Source organism: Epinephelus lanceolatus, chromosome 3, assembly GCF_041903045.1.
Source record: "Epinephelus lanceolatus isolate andai-2023 chromosome 3, ASM4190304v1, whole genome shotgun sequence".
Taxonomy (NCBI): Eukaryota; Metazoa; Chordata; class Actinopteri; order Perciformes; family Serranidae; genus Epinephelus; species Epinephelus lanceolatus.
The window spans coordinates 17463424-17482421 of record NC_135736.1 but is presented as its reverse complement, the minus strand read 5'-3'; the positions used below and the strand labels follow the sequence as shown (position 1 = coordinate 17482421).

The window sequence follows — 18998 nt, the reverse complement described above, 5'->3', positions numbered from 1 at the left end:
GCTGCAGGTATTGCCTCATGCTACCAGTAGTGACAAATGTAGGATGGCTGCTCACAGGCGGAAGAACACCATTCAAACCAGGAATCAGGATCTCTGCGTTTATTCTATAGGAGTAGCATGGGGCACATTCAGTACACACAGAGTGGCAAGTTCTCTCCCAGGCTCCAGCACAAAAGCTTTCCAACTTTTTGTGTCAAAATATATGAATAGCAAAAAACATGTGCACACCAAAATATGTGTGCCCTTACAGTTATTATACGTGCATTTCAAATCAGTAGTCACAGTGAAAGCTAAAACAATACTCAATGAATAAATATGTATATCCACTGAAACAATATATGCTCTTCACAAGACGTTTCACCTTCTAGTTAACTTTTAATTCAAGCATCTTTTAAAAAAAAAAAAAAAAAAGCACATTGAAACAGGATCTTATTTTCACATTTGCGGGCCACTCATTCAACAAAGGTAATATTTAATTTAACAATTAAACTCCAAACAGCATCTATAGGAGTAGCACATCACAGTCAGTACACACACACAGTGGCAAGCTCTCTGTCAGTCTCCTGCAAATGAGACAACCTCTGACAGATTTGACGTTTGGGTTGGTGCGCTAAAAACGACTAAGGAAAACATTAGTAATGACTTGTCGTTACATTTTCATGCATCTTCAACTACAATAAATGACTTATACACATGCTAGCTTATTTACCAGCACTAAAGCTTTCCAACTTTTGCCAGGAGTTTGCAGCTACATCACTCATGTGCCTTCTGTGTGCCGTTAATTAGAGTCCCCCCCCCCACAGGTAACCCGGAACTATAAAGATATGCATTCAGTATAGGGTTGGCACGGGGATTTTGATTACATGTGCAGATAATATTACACAAAGGTTTCTAAAATGTTCACCGAAATAAACAAGAATAGACACTAGCAGAACACAAATCTAGTGAACCACATGTAAAACAATTTCCTTTTGGAGGTTGTGTTGCTTTTCCCTCTTCACTGCACCTGCTGTCACTTTCATTTGCACCAAAGCAAGTGAAACTGATTTGTGCTTCCTATATGTACAGATTGACATCCCTGAAGTTTCACTGACTTGGTGTTGCCTTAATTTTTTTTTTTTTTTTTTTTTTTGAGCAGTGTATTTCAAAGTCTCGTGATAACATTGGTTAGGCGTGCGAATGACGCAGTTTGGTGGCAGGGGAGGGAGGGGAGCAGAGCAGCAGTGTAGGAAAAGAGGAGGAAGCAGCAAGGAAGGCGGAGTCACACCTCTGAAGGTAAAACAGTTATATTATCACATTAACAGTGGACGTTTTACCCACACAGCACGGTAACGCATCAACCCAGACATAATACACTCGTCCGCCTTCTGTTACGGCGCGTGTAACGTTCAAGTGTCATTTTGCGGTGGTGAGTACGAACGCACTCTTTTGTTCAGCTTCGGAATGGCCGCTGTTTGTCAGAGTGTTTTCTTTTTTTCCACGGCTAATATTAAATACGGGAACGGGGCTTATATGATGTGTTACAGTTTAGTTCGCACCTTGTGTGCCGTGAGTGGCTGCTCAGTTGGGATATAAGCTGCCTCCACCGGCTGTGCTCTTTGGGTGTCTGCTATCCGATTGCGCTCAGCTGGCTGCAGCAGAGATTTCCCCTCTCGGTCGAACTCACGGCGGACGGGTCGGTCCGCGTCCGACAGCCGCTCTGCTCGGGCCTACACACAGTTTGCTCTAGCCGCTGGATGTGAGTAGGTCTGTCTGGGAAAGCCTCGACACACTTTGCATCGTCCAGTACGCTCAGAAACAGACAGTTGTTTTATCATCTCATGCTGGTACTCTTCCTCGTTTGCCTCAGGAATATCGCTCGCTAAAATACTGCTAGCTGGCGGGCTAGCTTGCTCGCTAGCTGACGTTAGCAAGTTAGCCTAACTGACGTTTGCTTTGCTGTTGACGTTAAGCTTAGCTGCTTTTATTTCCTGCCTTGTTGTCAGTCGTTTTAGGAGGCTTAGCCAGTGTGTTTTCCTCTTGTTGAAGACTGGTTTGTATGGATATGTACTGTAGATATTTTCTCCCTGTCACTTTCAAGGCTGGTGTAGCCAACATTGGATATTTTCATCCTTCGTGAGTTGGCTAGCGACAATTAGTTAGCTAGCTGATGTGAGGTTAACAGTCACAGCGTAGCCTAACGTTTAGCATTACTATATCACTGTTAGCGTCAAGGTATTATTGTCTCATCAATGACCAAACAGTGGCACCAACCCTGGTGTGTTTTCCTTAGGTGTCCATATTATGTAAATTAAGTAATCTCGAAAAGCGACTTGACTTTCCGACCTGGTGCTGTTTTGTCGGTAATCTGTTTCCAAGGATTTGTCATTGGCACACGTAGCCATCAAGCTAGCCGCGTCCTGTGGAGTGCTTAGTTGTAGCAGCAGTGTTAGCTGATAGCTGCCACCTCACCTCTGGTTTGCTATTTCCCCCAATATTACAGAGTTAACCATTTTCAGTGACAGGTCAGGTTATTTCTGGTTTGTTATGTCAACTATTTCGGCGGTAGCACACTGTCAAGCAATAACACATGAGATGGGTTTTAGATATTTCCTGAACACGACTCTGTGGTGTGTTTTGTCATATCACAGCCCTCCAGTTTGTTGCATTTGCTTTACACACATATTTTATTGTATTACGCGATTGGCTGACATTGGTGCATTTTTTATTTAATCAAAAAAAAGCATTGTAATGGTCAAACAAAAGCACCAGAACAGTTGACAGTTTTCCCTAGGCCTAAATGCACTAGCATTATCAGATGGGCCCAAGATATCCTTAATGGAAACTTCATTAGTCTCTATGTGGGTTGCAAGTGCCATGAAGTCCAAGTGTGTATTGGCACTTTATGATGGTGTTGTGTTAGTGTTGATGGACATGCATTAGCTTTTCTCTGAAGCTGTGTGTGAGCTGAACCTCATTTATATCTGCTAAATGAGTATTATTAATGTAATGGAACTCACTAAATGCTCGCAAGTTTTGTCCTTGCTGGATTGCTTGCCTGTTGAATGAACATTGTTCAATGATTTTGGCCAACACTCACCACAAAGACATCTTTAAAATGACACCCCCACACCTGGATATTAGACAGTTGTGAGGGTTGATGTAAAGGCTATGAACTAATTCAGAGTATCTGTCAGTAGAGAGTTTCTGATCAAAAACCATTCAGTTGTGATTTCACAGTTTTGTGCACAGGTAGCGGGTTGTTTACATCCCTGCATATCCCTTCCCTTGTGCTCAGACTGTTGCGTTATCCAGTCATTGTATTCATGCACAACAAGTGGGCACTGCCTCAAACTTCTCAGGAATGGAAAAGTGATTTAACATCATGAACTCCTGGTTCTGTGGTGTTTTAACACAGCTATTACTATTAATACTAACCCGCTGTGCTGTTTTGCAGAAAGCTATGCATGTATTTGAAATATGCAACTAAAGAAACATCTGCCTTGGTTTGGTTAACATTTTGTTTTTGTGACTTGGCCCAACCATGGCCAAGAGTTCCTGCATGGACTAATAAGCTTGAATTAATTAAACCTCAATATGAATATAGTAGTCTTAAATGTCATTACAAAAAGTAAAAATTAACTAGGAAATGATCTTGCTCAATTGGATGTCAAACTTTTCTTCTGGTCTCGTATCAGGTTTAAGCAGACAACATCAAGTCTTAAAATACAGAGATAAATCTATAACGTTTACACGCAGCTTGTTATAAACGGTATGATGTACCAGGGCAGGGACAGAGAGAGTACAACCATAAAAGGAAGTTGCTTGCACAGTTTTCTTTAGATGGCCCCAGCAGTTGGGCTGGCCTGGTTATTCTCATTTTATGTTAATAATTATTTTGTACACAGGTATGCCTATTACATCCAGTGTTTGATGTTCACCCTCTTATTTATGATGGCATGAAAGAGCAGTGGATGCCTTCTTTTATTTACTGAACACACTGTCAAGCATTCTGTCATGTTAGGGGTGCTGCTATTGACCCAGCATTTCTTTTACCCAAAAGGTCATATGACCTGTTGTTGTGGGGACTTCATGCTTTGAAGGCCACTTCTAAAGATTACTCTCAGCAGTCCTAACCTTTTCACTTAGCTCTGATCCTGAGCCAAACCTGCCTCTCTTTTTGCCACAGCTTAGCTTGCACTATAGTGCAGGAGAGCTTTACACAGTCACAGAAGAACAACAGCAACAGAGACTAAACAGAGACATGCCGCCAGAGACATTCTGGCGCAGTTTGTCATGTAAAGATCCAAAGAGTCATGAGTTTTGTCTGGATGTCACTGAGACGTAAATATCCAATGTGATTGTTGTGTTACAGACTTTATAGGGGATGGCTGAATGCATGTTTAGGTGGGGCTGTAGGCTCACAGTAATGTCAACACCCGCTGGGCCATGTTTGTTTAGTAGGAGTAAGATGGTGTGAGGTTATGTTCAGTACATTCAACAGATTTGCTTGGACTGGCACATCATGGTACTGACAACCTACCAAACCTGTTGAGGGCTTTTTTTTGCTCATGAGTAAGGAAGAATGTTGTCAAGGTATTAGGGCTCTGCTTTTATCGCATTTGTATATTTCTTTCTACATAATGCATCTTACACTTTCCCCTTAGCACACAGAAGTTCCAACTAACAGTAGTTTTTTAGAGGTGTGTTTCACCTGCAAAATGTTGCTGAAATAGGCACAGATGAGGAAATTGCCAATGGTGTGTCTTTTCACGTATCAACTTGCTGCCGCACATCCTTTTGTATGCAGTGTGCTGTACCAGTTTTTTAACAGAGCTAAGTGGGGAATTTATGAATGCTGCCTCCCAGAGCACACTAACAACAGATTGGAAAAGAATTGGGCTAACATGGCCAATACTGTTCCATCAAAAAAATGTTTGGATCGAGACCGATCCTGCAGACAAACTTGTCAAGTCTCTTGTTGATGACAAGACGTCACTTTGTTCACCAGATATTTTAAAACGGGGTCCTAAACAGGAGAGAGACAGGTGTACACAGTATGCATCCATCTAGCAAAAACAATCAAAGTAGCAAATCATCATTTAGTGCATAAGGCTTAAGACTGTCACACTGTAAAAACGTTTGTGTTAATCATGTATTACAAACGCGTCTAATTGTATAATTTTCACTTAAAAAAAAAACAACAACACATTTTTAAAGTTGCTGATTTTAAAACACACATTTCTTCCATTTGTGTTATTGGGCAGGTTTGGTTTGACTATGACTGGCATTGGAGACGAAAATAGAAATATCTGTTTTGGAGTATACAATATTGTATGACTTTTATTATTATTATAATCAGTTTTTTATGGTAATCTGATACAGTATAGGCCACTTACTTGCATTTTCCTCCCAATTTCCTCTATTCTTTTTAATAGTGGCAGCACATTCAGATTTGTGTTCCCCACAAGAAGACTGTGTTTACTTTGCTCTAAATTGTGGTGAGCAGTGTCTTCTTTTAATAGGAAATGCAACAGGTTTTAAATGCATTAGGTCAGAGAGGATGATGATGATGATGATGATGATGATGATGATGTTCCTCCTTGTGTTTCTTTTGAACAGATCAGTTTATTTCTCTCTGTAAATTGAAAGCAAAAAGGATGAGCCAAAGGAACACATAATTGTTAAGTGTCTGGAATTATAGATCAAGTGATAAATACTGAGAACAGGAACTTTTTCAGGCAGACTCAGCTATTGGAAATCAAAATGCTGAGAATGTTTGAAGTGTGAAAATGAAATTGTATGTCTGAACAAAATTTCTTTTTCTTTTCCCTGGACAGCAAATCTTGGAGGGATTAAAAAAAACCTTGATGACCTTTGCAGCCTGAAAGAACTTGTATCCGAAGGTCCTGGGATTGTATGCAGTTCAAACACTTAAGCATGTGGCCCATGGGTGCCACAGTCAAGCGACTTCAAAGGATTTTTTCTCCCATGGCATTTTAACAAAGGAACAAAGTATCGAAAGTATCCAAAAAACCTTTGGATCACAAGGCCTTTAATTCAAGGATAATCATAAATGTGTGGGCCTGTACAGGGATGTTTTCTTTAAAAGCCTCCTCGGCTATCTGTGTCTCTTTTTTCCTGAATAAGTAACCTGACAAGAGAGACTCCCATGAGCAACTCTGCAGGAGGCCCGATAACGTCGACATGAGTAGTACTCTAGGCAAAGAAAAAGATTCGAAAGAAAAGGACCCCAAAGGTGGTCCAGCGGGGAAAGAAAGGGAAAAGGAGGCCAAGGCTCTAGCCGGCTTAGTCAAGGATGGTGGCAAAGAATCGAAGACCAAAGGGAAAGATGCCAAAGACGGAAAGAAGGACACCAGCAGCTCAACACCGGGTGTTGCCTTCTCTGTTGACAATACGATAAAGCGGCCAAACCCGGCACCAGGTACACGCAAGAAGTCCAGCAATGCCGAGGTGATCAAAGAGCTTAACAAGTGCCGGGAGGAGAACTCAATGAGACTGGACCTGTCGAAACGGTCCATTCACATGCTGCCCACCTCTATTAAGGAGTTGACGCAGCTGGCTGAACTCTACTTATACAGCAACAAGCTGCAGAGCCTGCCGGCTGAGGTGGGTTGCCTATCAGGCCTGGTCACTTTGGCCCTGAGCGAGAACTCCCTGACCAGTTTGCCTGACTCCCTGGACTCCCTTAAGAAGCTTCGAATGCTCGACCTCCGGCACAACAAGCTCAGAGAGATACCGGCTGTTGTTTACCGGCTGACGTCTCTGACCACGCTGTACCTGCGCTTCAACCGCATCACAACAGTGGAGAAGGACATCCGAAACCTATCCAAGCTCACTATGCTCAGCATTCGTGAGAACAAGATTAAACAGCTGCCTGCAGAGATAGGTGAGTAAAACCAATGATTAAAGACCAGACAAATGGCCATGAGACATCAAGTCATTGTGGGAGATAATCGGCACATCTTACTCTGTCTAGTACAACATTCTTATACTATGCTGGATCCTAGCACTAATGGCCAAGTACTCACCTTTCTTCAGCTCCAGCAGTAATTCATGTCTTACCTTTTAAAATCACTTACAAATTACTGAATGTTGACGCGACAAATCCAGCTGCACTGTCTAGTTATACTGTAAGAGAGAGTTCTGGCTATTTAACTTGGTAAGTTTTTGTAAGCTATGCAACAATGCCATTCTGATTTTCTAAAGAGGGAATGAGATACATGAATGGATTTCTTCTGTACAGCAGATGGAGGGTTACTGAAAGTGCTTTCATCTTGAATTAGCTGAATATCCAAATTTGGATCTTTCTGCAGGGGAGCTATGCAACCTCATAACTCTGGATGTTGCCCACAACCAGTTGGAACACCTACCGAAGGAGATTGGGAACTGCACACAGATAACCAACCTTGACCTGCAGCACAATGAGCTCTTGGACCTCCCAGAGACTATAGGTAATTCAAGTATAGTTTAGGCTCAAAAGCAAAGTTACTGTCTGTGACTCCAACTAGATTTGATAAATGTTGTATGGATAAAAACAAAGTTTACTACAGATGCGTTTTTTTGTTTTCTTTTGTCGTTGTAGGCAACCTAGCAAGTATAAACCGCTTAGGTCTGCGATACAATAGATTGTCAGCCATCCCCAGGTCATTAGCCAGATGTCGAGAACTGGAGGAGCTAAACCTCGAAAACAACAACATTTCGGTGTTGCCAGAGGTAAGTGGAACCAAAAATAGATGGTCATTTCAAAAATAATTGCTACATAACGATGATAATCATCACCCGCAGGCTTAATTTCTACGATACTAATATTAACTATTTCCTGCAATGCTCTTGAAAATGTAAAAACAAATAGAGAAAAAATAACAAATTCCTGTTGGAGCCTTGAGCCCTCTCTATTTATGCTCTAAAATTCATACTCCTGTAAAATACCTGTTGTTTGCCTTGCATTGAGCTAATCCACCTAAATTCTTGTGGGTGTTCAAAGGCTACTGTTGGATCTGGAGTAAAAATCACAGTCCATAGAGATAATCCTGTCTTTATCACATGGTTTCTGTCATGTCTGTCGTTGTGCTTGACCAGGGCCTGCTGTCAAGTTTGGTCAACCTGACCAGTCTAACACTGGCGAGGAACTGCTTCCAGTCGTACCCTGTGGGTGGACCATCCCAGTTCTCCACCATCTACTCCCTCAACATGGAGCACAACCGCATCAACAAGATCCCCTTTGGTATCTTCTCCAGGGCCAGGGTGTTAAGCAAGCTTAACATGAAGGTACATATGCATGTTTGTCTGTGAAGTTAGTGAGATAAATTAAAATTTCTAAAGTGTAGATCCATCATAAATACCTGCCAGTCGGGTGTGATCATGACATTACAAGATGTCAAAGTCTGTGATTAATCAACCTTTTTCACAGCAGACATTTTGACTTATTGTAATTTTAGTAATATCTTTAATAACTGCTCTGTTGTATTCAAATGTTCCAGTAAATCATAATAGTGAGTCGGCACGCACGATACCAGAACCCTGAAAATGAAGCAGCTAAATGAAATTCAGCTATCTTTTTTTTTTTTTTAAATACCTGTGAATTTCCTGCTCTGACATGTCAAAATATCTTCAGTGAAAAAGGCCTGTGGGAACATGTGAGATTGAATTGGACCTTTTTATCATACCTGAGCTATGCTGTGTCAGAAACAAAAATTATACACTCCCATGAGTCATATGAAAGTTTTAAACATGTCATACACAGTGAGGAGTGTAAATTTCAGGCGGAGAATCCACTGTCTTGTAGGTCATTATAAGCAATGTCGACTTGGCTAAATTTATAATAAAACTGAGCTGATACTTTAAGGTGGATATAACCGTACCATAGGTATAACACGTTCCAATGATGTTTCTTCAGTTATTTTGTTGTACATGCTTTTTTAGAGCGTCTGTTGGTGAAGTTGGGTTGACAATCTGTTTGTCACTGTGTAGAAGACATAGTACAGGAAGTCCTGATACAAAATGCATCTAGTGCACTACCTGTGCACTAGATCTAGTGCACAGGTAGTTGCATCTCATGGTGTGCGTTAAATGCCAGTTGTGCCACTTAAATTCACCACTGTAGAGTTAGACTGCATAAAAACACCCCTATTTGCTCATATTAATCTCAACTCTTGTTCAGAATTAAGGCTGTCTGAACTGCACCTCTGTCAAAGTTTGTATTGGCTTTAAGCCAGGCATGCACAGGTATTAAAAACCATTAATTTGTCACTTAGTGTATGTCCATGCTGGATGTAGTTTGGCTCTCCTCTGAAAGCATTTTTTCCTGGCGCCAGGTACCGCAGCTGGCAGAGTGCACTGGTCTGCTCAGCCTCCTGAACAGCACTGTCTTTGTGGTGACCCTCTGAGTTGTCACTTATTTTGCTAATAAAGGTATGCCATTGTCTTCTCCAGGACAACCAGTTAACATCTTTGCCGTTGGACTTTGGCACATGGACGAGCATGGTCGAGCTCAACCTGGCCACCAATCAGCTGACGAAGATCCCAGAGGACGTCTGTGGTTTAGTCTCTCTGGAGGTGAGTCCTGCATCCACACAGTAGGACTTTAGCTCGCAATTGCAGTGCCTGATGAGTGTATTGAAGAAGTTGAATGTCTTAGTACATAAACTGTGTATTTTCTGCAACCAGTAATTAGGAATAGAAGTGATGGAGCCATTATATGCGAGCATTACAACCCTTGTGAGTGAATCTTTGAGGCTAATGGTTTGTGTGACAAACATGGATAGCTATTAGGGATGGGAGTGAGTACTTGAGTACTCATTTGGGACATCAGTATTCCTATAACGTACAGTATTTGCTGCCCAATTTCACATGTGAACATGACTTTACTTTACCCATTTGAAATAATTAAAAATTACAGTAAAAATAGTAAATAGTAGTAATAGTAATAAAAAATGGGTAAAATCTTATTTTAATGTGTAGTGTAGTGCTTCGCTCAGCACTTTGCCCTGCTGTCCCAGTTTTCTATCCCGGTTTATCATGAGACTTACTGCTGCAGAGGTCGGAGCTCCGCACCAAGGAAAAGGTGGTGAAGTCCGCCGGTGCTCAGAAACTCAATCGCGCACACACACAGAGTGACAGGGCTAACTGTTAGCATCACATGGCTAATGTCACCTGATGGTTATTAATGGGACACAGCTGTGCCGAGCTGTTTTGGTGTTGGTGTGGATTTGTGGGGAATGTTAAAAGGCTCAGTGTTGGATGTTAGCTGCTGCTGCTGCTGCGGTGTTAGCTCGTGCTACCTGGGCATCTATTGAACTGACTTGGAGGAGAGCAGCCCGGAGACAGTCCCTCAATGCTGCATCTAACATATGTAATGCAAACGGCAGTGACAGAGAGATGGCTGATTTTCTCAAGTGAACTTTAGATTCATGGTTTATTGGCTAATTGAAGCCTGGTGGTTCAATAAATGCATTTCAGATTACACTTTCCATTGTTGGCCAATTTACATTCCTATTCTAATGGTAGATTTTTTTGTTAGTACTCAATAATTGATTGCGAGTATCTAATATGGAAGTTACTTAAAGTGCCCATCCCTAATAGCTGTAGGGTTTTACATTGCAACTCTTACTCATGTTATTAAGTTCTGGTTTTGGTGAAAAATGCTACTGCACAGACGCATTTCCTCAACACTGTAGTAGCCTTGTAAGTTCTGGTTGAAAATAGGGCTCCGAAAATATGGTTGAAAAGTATAACATCTCGAGATGTTTTAATTATTGTTAAACATGAGTATTAGTAGAGCAGCACTGTGTGAGGAGCATCATAGTTTTATTTAAATCAAATTTTTCCAATTACTTTATAGATTATTTGACATCAGTTAAAAAAAGATGTGATGGTTCTGTGTCAGGAGTGATTGTTTTATTGCTTGACTGTCACTTTAGACTGTTTTTTTCTTTTTGTGACAAACTTTGTGATTGTCTTCACAGGTGTTAATATTGTCCAATAATCTTCTCAAGAAGTTACCACATGGTATTGGGAATTTGAGAAAGCTACGGGAGCTCGACTTAGAGGAAAACAAGTTGGAATCGCTACCTAATGAAATTGCGTATCTTAAAGATTTACAGGTAAGTTGAACAGAAATGTGTTTCATCATACTCAAAACATTGTTGGTTTTTACAGAATTTTGTAGTATCTGGTTTGTATCTGCTATGAGAAACTACAACTATTAGAGATACAGGGACACGTTCCATAATGTTTTTATCCTCCTTTTAGATCACACTACCTCAATCTTAGCTGCTTCTTCTTGCTTTTAAGGGCATTCAGTAAGGTTTATTCTCAGTTCATGGCTGAGGAGACCTTTAAATGGATTTGAAAAAAAAAGGAGACTCCTGTTGTAGTATCATACACTGCAGCAGATGGCGAGGCCTGCCTCTAATGATGCTGTAAGAAAAAAAAGGTGGATTTTTGCATTTAATATATTTTGGCACATTGTCTTGCTCTAATAATGGACCAGTAATTAGAGCCGGATATTTATAAGAACCTGAATCAGTGAGCAAAATCACAACTGTACCAACAATAATCAATCCTAGGTTAGTGGGTTTAAAGCTGCTCAAACTGATGTAGTGTCATTACAGCAAACTAAAAAAATTGAGAGGCTTATTCTTCGATATATTAAGAAAGTTTAGTTTTCAAATCAGGTCACCGGCCATGCTGTCTGCCTGTGAGATGATCACCCACAGCTGAGGACAACAGTGTTGGCTATAACAGGGTGGTAAATTAATTTCTCATGTCAATAAACCTTTTGAGCACATTGTCAACTCTGCTTGTACTCTCTCACTATAGAAATTGGTGTTGACAAATAATCAGCTGACCACATTACCCAGAGGCATCGGCCACCTCACCAACCTGACGCATCTCGGTTTGGGGGAGAACCTGCTGCAACACCTCCCAGAGGAGATTGGTAAGAACATCCCTCAAACCCTCAAACAAGTAGATCAGTAACATGTTAAAGTAATCTTGTCAGATCTGGAAAAAGGCTACTGATGTTGGGGGACTAGACTGGATCCTGGCATGCTACATTGTTGGTGAACTGGACTTTGTATGTTGGAGACAAGTAGAAATGGATATTCTTACTACTTTGCTGATTAATCCGCAGTCTTGATTTTTGGCACATAATTCTGTCTAAACTCATTATTATTTAAGATATGTTAAATTTAAGGCATACTATGCAGAAATTCTTGGTTACTGTTTGTGAACTTTATCCCCAGTGAAAGTGAAAGACGACCTCAGATTCACTTGTTCTGGAGCAAGCTTTGTCCGCTTGGCATTTTGCCTTGCTATATTTGTGGGAATTTTGGTGCTGTGTTGGCTGTTTTCGTAGCTTCCTCTTGAATACTTGCTGCTGACGGTCTGGCCCCTGGTTACTACCTTTTTATAAAGTCCCGGGCTCACCTGTGCGCTGTGCCCAGGAACGTCCTGAACATAGCAAAATAAGACAACACAGGCAGAGGGCAGAGTCTCTGTGGATAAGTAAATCGCCACACACTTCTAGTGGGTCATAAGTGATGATTGAGAGGGTTTACTTTCATATTACTTAATACATAGTTTTTTAGGAAAATCCTGCTTAGTATATTATACTGATGTCTTACACTAAACATGACCTGCACATTGTACACTCATATACACGTAACTAGTATTTCAGTAAAGGGCACAAGTTGGCTAATTGTTAATATGTACCATCATCTATTTTTATTTGTGCTGTCAACAATATTTAAAGAGTGAGTCTTGTAGCTTTTGTAATTTACAGCGTAACATTGTTTCCTTGATAAAAGCTAAACTTAAGCATCAGGATTTAAGAGCTTAACGGTGCGTCCCACCTCTGACCCTTCCTCCCAGTGATTGGTCCAGCATGGCCAGGCTGGTTGTTGACTGCTCAGGTTTAGGGATAAGCCAGAGATAAAAATGGGTGGAGGAAGAAGCTAAAGGTGGGTGTATTTTTAGAGTAGTCAGACTGGACCCAGAATTGAATTATACCCATGGCTGGGAGGTGTTTAGACAGCTATCACAAACAACTGAGTCTCAGTGATGATGTCCATACATTTTTAACTGTCATACTAAAAATATACTAATAGTCATTTAATACAAAAACAGCCAGTACAGTGTTACCTATCTTTCCAGGGGTGGTACAGATATGGTAATACAGTATCATTAGAGCTTAAATGAGGACTGTTATTTCTGATAATTTATTAACTGTTTTCGTCATTGAGAGAATGTGCTGCTTCTCTAGATTATATTAAGTGGTAAATTGAATATTTCTGGGTTTTTTACAGATTAAAACAAGAAATTTGGAGAAGTCATCTTTTGTTTTAGGAACTGTGATGAGCATTTTTTCCACAATCTTTTTTGACAAATCAAAAACGAAGTGGCAGAGTAATCTCGTAACTCTCAACCCTGGATGTCATGAATCATGACATTCTGTCATGATTACAGGTTGAAGTCTCAAGGCACCCCATGAGTTCCAATCCAAAGGGCCACGATACGATTAGAAAACAACTACTGAGGCAGCTTGATGCATCAAAAGAAAAAAAATCTTTACATGGTTTCTTTTTGCTCACTGTATGACTACTTGCTATTTTCAAAATGGAGAATATCTGTAATGAATCATGATTAGAATAGACAGATTTACTTCCATTGTCTTTTAATAATAGCGTGGCTCTTGTCCAGGTCCCTTTTCCCTTCAACTTTATAGAAGCCAGACGCAGTGCGGTTCAGTTTATTACACATTAGAGCTGTTGCTCTTGCTTTTCCATCGTCAAAAGTTGTGGATGGTACTAATAGCTCTGTTCCATACTGTGCCACTGTCATATGCACTGTAACTTCCTCAAAGCTGATGTTTACAATCACTAAATGACAGCATGATTTAGCAAAGCAAAGGCTTTTTTTTTTTCAAGAGTGGTTAGGGGCACTTTTTCATTCCTCAAAATCAGATTTTATTGACATGTATTGCTCAGAGGCTGCTGATTCCAGACTGTTTCCCTGTACGGCAGCATCAGCTTCAGCACATGCCTCGACTAACAGCAACTGTGTGTCCTCAGGTACACTGGAGAACTTGGAGGAACTGTACCTCAACGACAACCCCAACCTGCACAGCCTCCCGTTCGAGCTGGCCCTCTGCAGCAAGCTGTCCATCATGAGCATCGAGAACTGTCCCCTCAGCCACCTGCCGCCGCAGATTGTCGCGGGAGGCCCCTCTTTCATCATCCAGTTCCTCAAGATGCAGGGACCATACCGTGCCATGGTCTGAGCCAAGAGCAGCTCGATCCCAGTCCAACTAAACTCCAAACCCTCCACTCGCTCTGCACCCTCTCGCCTGCCCGCCCCCATTACGTGTATCATACACTGTAAAGAAAACAGACTCGCCACAATCAGTGTCGGGGGCAAATACAAGGAGGAGGAAGAAGAAGAAAAATGTTTTCTTTCACCATCCTTGGGCAGAAACACGGCGAAGCGTCGGAGACTTGACTTCTGTGTTATTCCAGAGTTTATCACGGTCATTTTAGGATCCCAGCCACCCCCGCTCATGTTTCATTCCGAATCATACAAGAGGAAAAATATTTCCATCTCTTTGCCAAAACTGAAGATATATAAAGTTATATATATTGAGTAACTGTGAGCTAAGTGGCAAGTCTTTTAACCATATAAACCGTGCTCCCATTGCCAATGTATTTACAGTAATTACAAGCATCTATTACGTGAGCAAGGATACAATTGTATGCAAAAACAAACAAAAAAAGTCTTTGGAACTTCACATTTACTGCTGCTGCCGTAATGTTAACTTTATCTTGTTATATTTTCTTTTGATATTCTTTTTTTTTTTTTTTTAACATCACCTTCGCTCAAGATAACTTATGTTAACTGCTTCTTGACCACAGAGAACAAAGGTCTAATGATGGCGTGTTTATGATTTCTTTTTTTTTTTTCCCCCTACCTTTTATGTTTATTTTTAAAAACTGTGCCTATGTTTAGAGTGATCCAGTGGGTTATTTCTAAACACAATTGTCCATGAGAATACAAAGATATAAATTATTTCAATAATTCTTTTTTTTTTTTTTATTATTACTGCTGTTTTTACTTTAGTTTTATCTTTTTTTTAGTGTTCCTTTTGCTGTTGCATTAATCTGTTAAAGCAAGCGATATCAGTTGTAAAATAGGGTGATTGGAGATCTTTTTAACAAATAGCAGCAGTAGTTGTTAAACATTAAGCTAGTAATGTATACATATGAGAAATGCCAATCATACACGCTTGAAAAAAAAAAAAAAAAAGCAAGGTGGACTTTTCTCCATAACGGGCGGTGCTGTGACCCCCGTCTATATTGCTTTTGTGTGACAAAGAGGTATTGAAAAAAGTCAAACCTTCACAGGTGATGGGATAAATGATGAGATGTTTTTATATATGTATACAAATCCTGGTTGTTGCCTTGAGTGCAATTTTTAGTTATGTTTACTGGTTTGATATTATCTTCAGTGTTGGGCTGCATAGCTGTCATTCAATTGATCATCGACCAACATATCAAGCATTTTTTAAAAAGACGTTATCTGGGTCTGTGGAGCAAGTGTGTGTGTATCAGAGCTTCGACAAAGGGTTGATAATAAGATATTGACAGGTAACACTTCCTTTTTTTTTGTTAATATCCTTAATTTTTCTGTAGTTTTTTTTTGTTTTGTTTTGACGGTTTCCTAAGAATCTTAATTACATGATGGGAAAATGTTCCCTTGATTTACATTCATAATTTAATTTTTTTTTATATCTTCTTTTGTCCCACACTGTCCCAGCAATGCTGCTGCTCTTATGCACTTTTTTAAGAAGACATTGGCATCCTCTATATTAAGAAAAAACACACAGTAGCCTCTCATTGGTTATTTTGAATGGGGGCATTTTGTTTCATAAAGTATTTTATCTGTTAAACAAACTGTTTATCATGTGAATTTGTATCAATTAAATATAAATGTCGAGTTTTATCGGGCTCAGAATATACTATTAACTTTCTTTGGGGAAGTTTTATCCTGTCAATCTTAAAAGGAACTTGCTCTCTGGAACTGTCAAAGGGTCTGTGTGGCTATGAGATGTTTTTAAGATTCCCATATCCTGCTTTCTCCATCGCAAGCGAAATGGCTTACTGCAGTTCAGATCAGCATTGTTTATTTTAAATCAATTTACATTGAGTGTTTGCTCTTTTTTAAATGATGAAATGTGTATTCAGTTGGTATTATTTCAAGTGACTGTACATTAAAAATCCCAACGAAAGGTAATCAAACCAAACACTTTTTTTTTTTCTTTTTTTTTTTTTTCTTTTTGGAAATGTGTTGCATCCCAGCTCTATATTCAATCATGATTCTGTTTTGTATTGAAACGTGTGGGTCTACTTTCTTTGCAGCAGCTTGGTGTGTTTCAGTGGGCTGTGGTTCGGGCTCCTTCACGGGGAGATGTGAATGATGAGAGCGGCCACAGCTCACCTCGGGGTGGGGGCCGGGTCAGGGGGAACGACGTACCGCTGCTTCTAATTTACCAGCAGAACCTGTTGCTGCTTTTTTCGTGGACTGAAACATATGCTGTACAAGACGGGGGTGGTGGTGGGATGGGCGGGGAGCTGGGGAGGAGAGGAGGTGGGACACGATCCACTCCCAACACTGATACAGACTTCACTCGAAAAACCTGACGAGGGACAAATCCACTGACCTTTTCGATTTGGCGTCAGGCCCGGTGGTTTTCTCACAGATCAAATCGTTTGGACACAACGATGAGACAACACAACAAGGTGCATATTTGAGCTTAACGCAGTTACAGTACAAGACTGTCGGAAAAAGACAAAAAAAAAAAAAATTGTAAAAAGGGCTTTCTGTGTTCACGCTCAACAACACACCGGAGGCATTGCATTCCTGGGTTTTCTATAAAAGCTTTGGAAGTTTTTTTTTTTTGTGTATTTACTTTTAGCTGTAAACAATTGTGTGAAAAATGCCTTCAAGTACTCAAAAGTGAGATGTGCATTAGGTATGCAGCGAGAGTGCTGTGACCCATTTTTACATTCAGTCTCTCTGTTTTTACTTTTTTCATGTGCCATTTTGCAAAGGTTGAGAATGCCAGTGTGTGAGGACGCAGAGGATGATGGGGAGGTGGGGCAGAAACTGAACTGGGCTAATCGACCGGAGAGCATTTATCAGATCCTGGAATGTAGTTTGAACGTGCCGTGGAGGAGATGGAGATCGCCGACTGGCACGTTCGGTTAGAGGTGCGACTCTTTGGATCGAAACGATGTATTGCATACCGGTGCATCCAAAATAATCGGAGTATAATTGGTGTTTATTTTTCTATCGTCTGTGATTTTAGGCTGTGGAGAGCATCGCAGAGTCAAAGTCATTTCGCTCCTTTTGCTTTTTATTCTGGATCATACGACTTGTCTTTCTCTTGCCTGGTTATTTTGTACAGGAAACAAGCATGTTGAACACATATTTGACATGATTTGTCTGGGTCAGAATCGGGCGTTTTTGCATAGAGGACTTGGATTTAGTGGCTATGTGGTGTATCTGCAAATGCTCCCTTTTTGTATATTGCAAAGGGTATCGAAGCATTGTGTGGCAATGCTTCTCCTACTTAATCTACATTGACAAGCAGCCTTAATGGTCTTTTTTTAATGTGTTTGTTTGGCTATTCCTTGTGTCTATGGCCACTGACTGTACTTGATGACAAGCAACTGGTCGTTACAATGTAAATTTGGGTCTAGTTTCTTTCTGTCTTATTTTTCCTTTTACTCTGTACAGTAATCTGACGTTACGGTAGACTCAGTATTACGAAATCTGTAATGTGATGAGAGTTTTACAGAGAAGACAAAGTGCAATGGAAGATAATGCCATTATGCTACCAAGTGGATGTGCATTAGCTTGCGTCTCACTTGTCTTTGGCATTAAAGGGGAATTCCACCAAAACTGGCTTGCATTTTTATTCTGCACAGGCAGAAAGATGTGTTTTGTTTTTCTCACATATCAGGTTTGAGTAATAAGAGTGCCAGATCAGGGGAAATAAAATGACGCCACATACACTTTAATAGTTGTTGATATTTTAATAGACATACTTTCTTTTTTATACTACGTCTATATCAAGAGTCTGCAGCTGTTTTCAGAAGAGACAGAAACATGACTTTTTAGATATTTGGATGTCGTAGGAACACGCCATCTTCATCTTGAGAGCACATAACTACATACATGTCTGCTTTTTGTAATGAAACCAAGTCACTTTTGGTGGAAAGACCCTTTTAATGTGAAGCCGCCAGCTCTTTCTCTTACCTGAATCCCACCCGCACACACCCACACACCACACACTCACACCACCTCCTGCTTTAGTATCTCCATACATTTACTTGACTGCCTTATGCGCACCAAGCAAAACCTTTATGACCTGTTTGATTTAATCAACAAAGACAGATAATCACTTTTCTTCTTTTCTTTCTGTAATGTCAGTAAAGGGATCTGGGTCCACGGATTGAACAGAAAAGCAAAGTTTTTTTGGGTCAGTTGTCTTTTGACTGGACGAGCAGATGCAGACATGACTACCTCTATGTGAGTCTCCATTGCTAACCACAGTGACCAAGATCCAGTCTGAGGTGTTTCTACCTGTGTACATACTAAGCCGTGTGTCGGCAGCAGGAACTTGGATTTGGACTAGCAATTCAACCACAATTTGTTTTACTAAGCATCCTTCTGTTGTTCTGTTTTGGTTATATGCCTTTACTAAGTATTATTTGGCAAATGAAAAAGAGGAAAAATTTGTGTGCTTGGTTGTAAATGACAAACTTTAATCAATGCCGCCCCATTGTAAGACAGTTATCCTGAAACCAACTAGTTGCAGAGTGCTACTTTGCAAATGAGTGAAAATGACCATGTTTGGTGATGTTCTGTATGTACATACATCTTTTTAACTGTAATAAACCGATAAATATTTACAAATTTATCATGTGTTGGGTGTC

General features: G+C 40.4%; 1 protein-coding gene across 1 annotated transcript; it reads left to right on the top strand.

Moving 5' to 3' along the window:
* Positions 1–1199: 1199 nt before the first annotated feature.
* shoc2 (SHOC2 leucine rich repeat scaffold protein) lies at positions 1200–15307 on the top strand. Its single transcript, XM_033624489.2, has 9 exons — positions 1200–1275; positions 5820–6889; positions 7317–7454; positions 7586–7716; positions 8083–8271; positions 9436–9558; positions 10968–11105; positions 11824–11941; positions 14076–15307. The coding sequence occupies exons 2-9, from the start codon at positions 6187–6189 to the stop codon at positions 14282–14284; spliced, it is 1749 nt and encodes a 582-aa protein (XP_033480380.1). The 5' UTR covers positions 1200–1275; positions 5820–6186; the 3' UTR covers positions 14285–15307.
* The last annotated feature ends 3691 nt before the right edge of the window (positions 15308–18998 follow it).

Coding starts and splice junctions, on each gene's coding strand:
- shoc2 (XM_033624489.2), top strand. CDS start 6,187: ATGAGTAGTACTCTAGGCAAAGAAAAAGATTCGAAAGAAAAGGACCCC. Junction 6,890..7,316: donor ACAGCTGCCTGCAGAGATAG/GTGAGTAAAACC, acceptor ATCTTTCTGCAG/GGGAGCTATGCAACCTCATA. Junction 7,717..8,082: donor ACATTTCGGTGTTGCCAGAG/GTAAGTGGAACC, acceptor GTGCTTGACCAG/GGCCTGCTGTCAAGTTTGGT.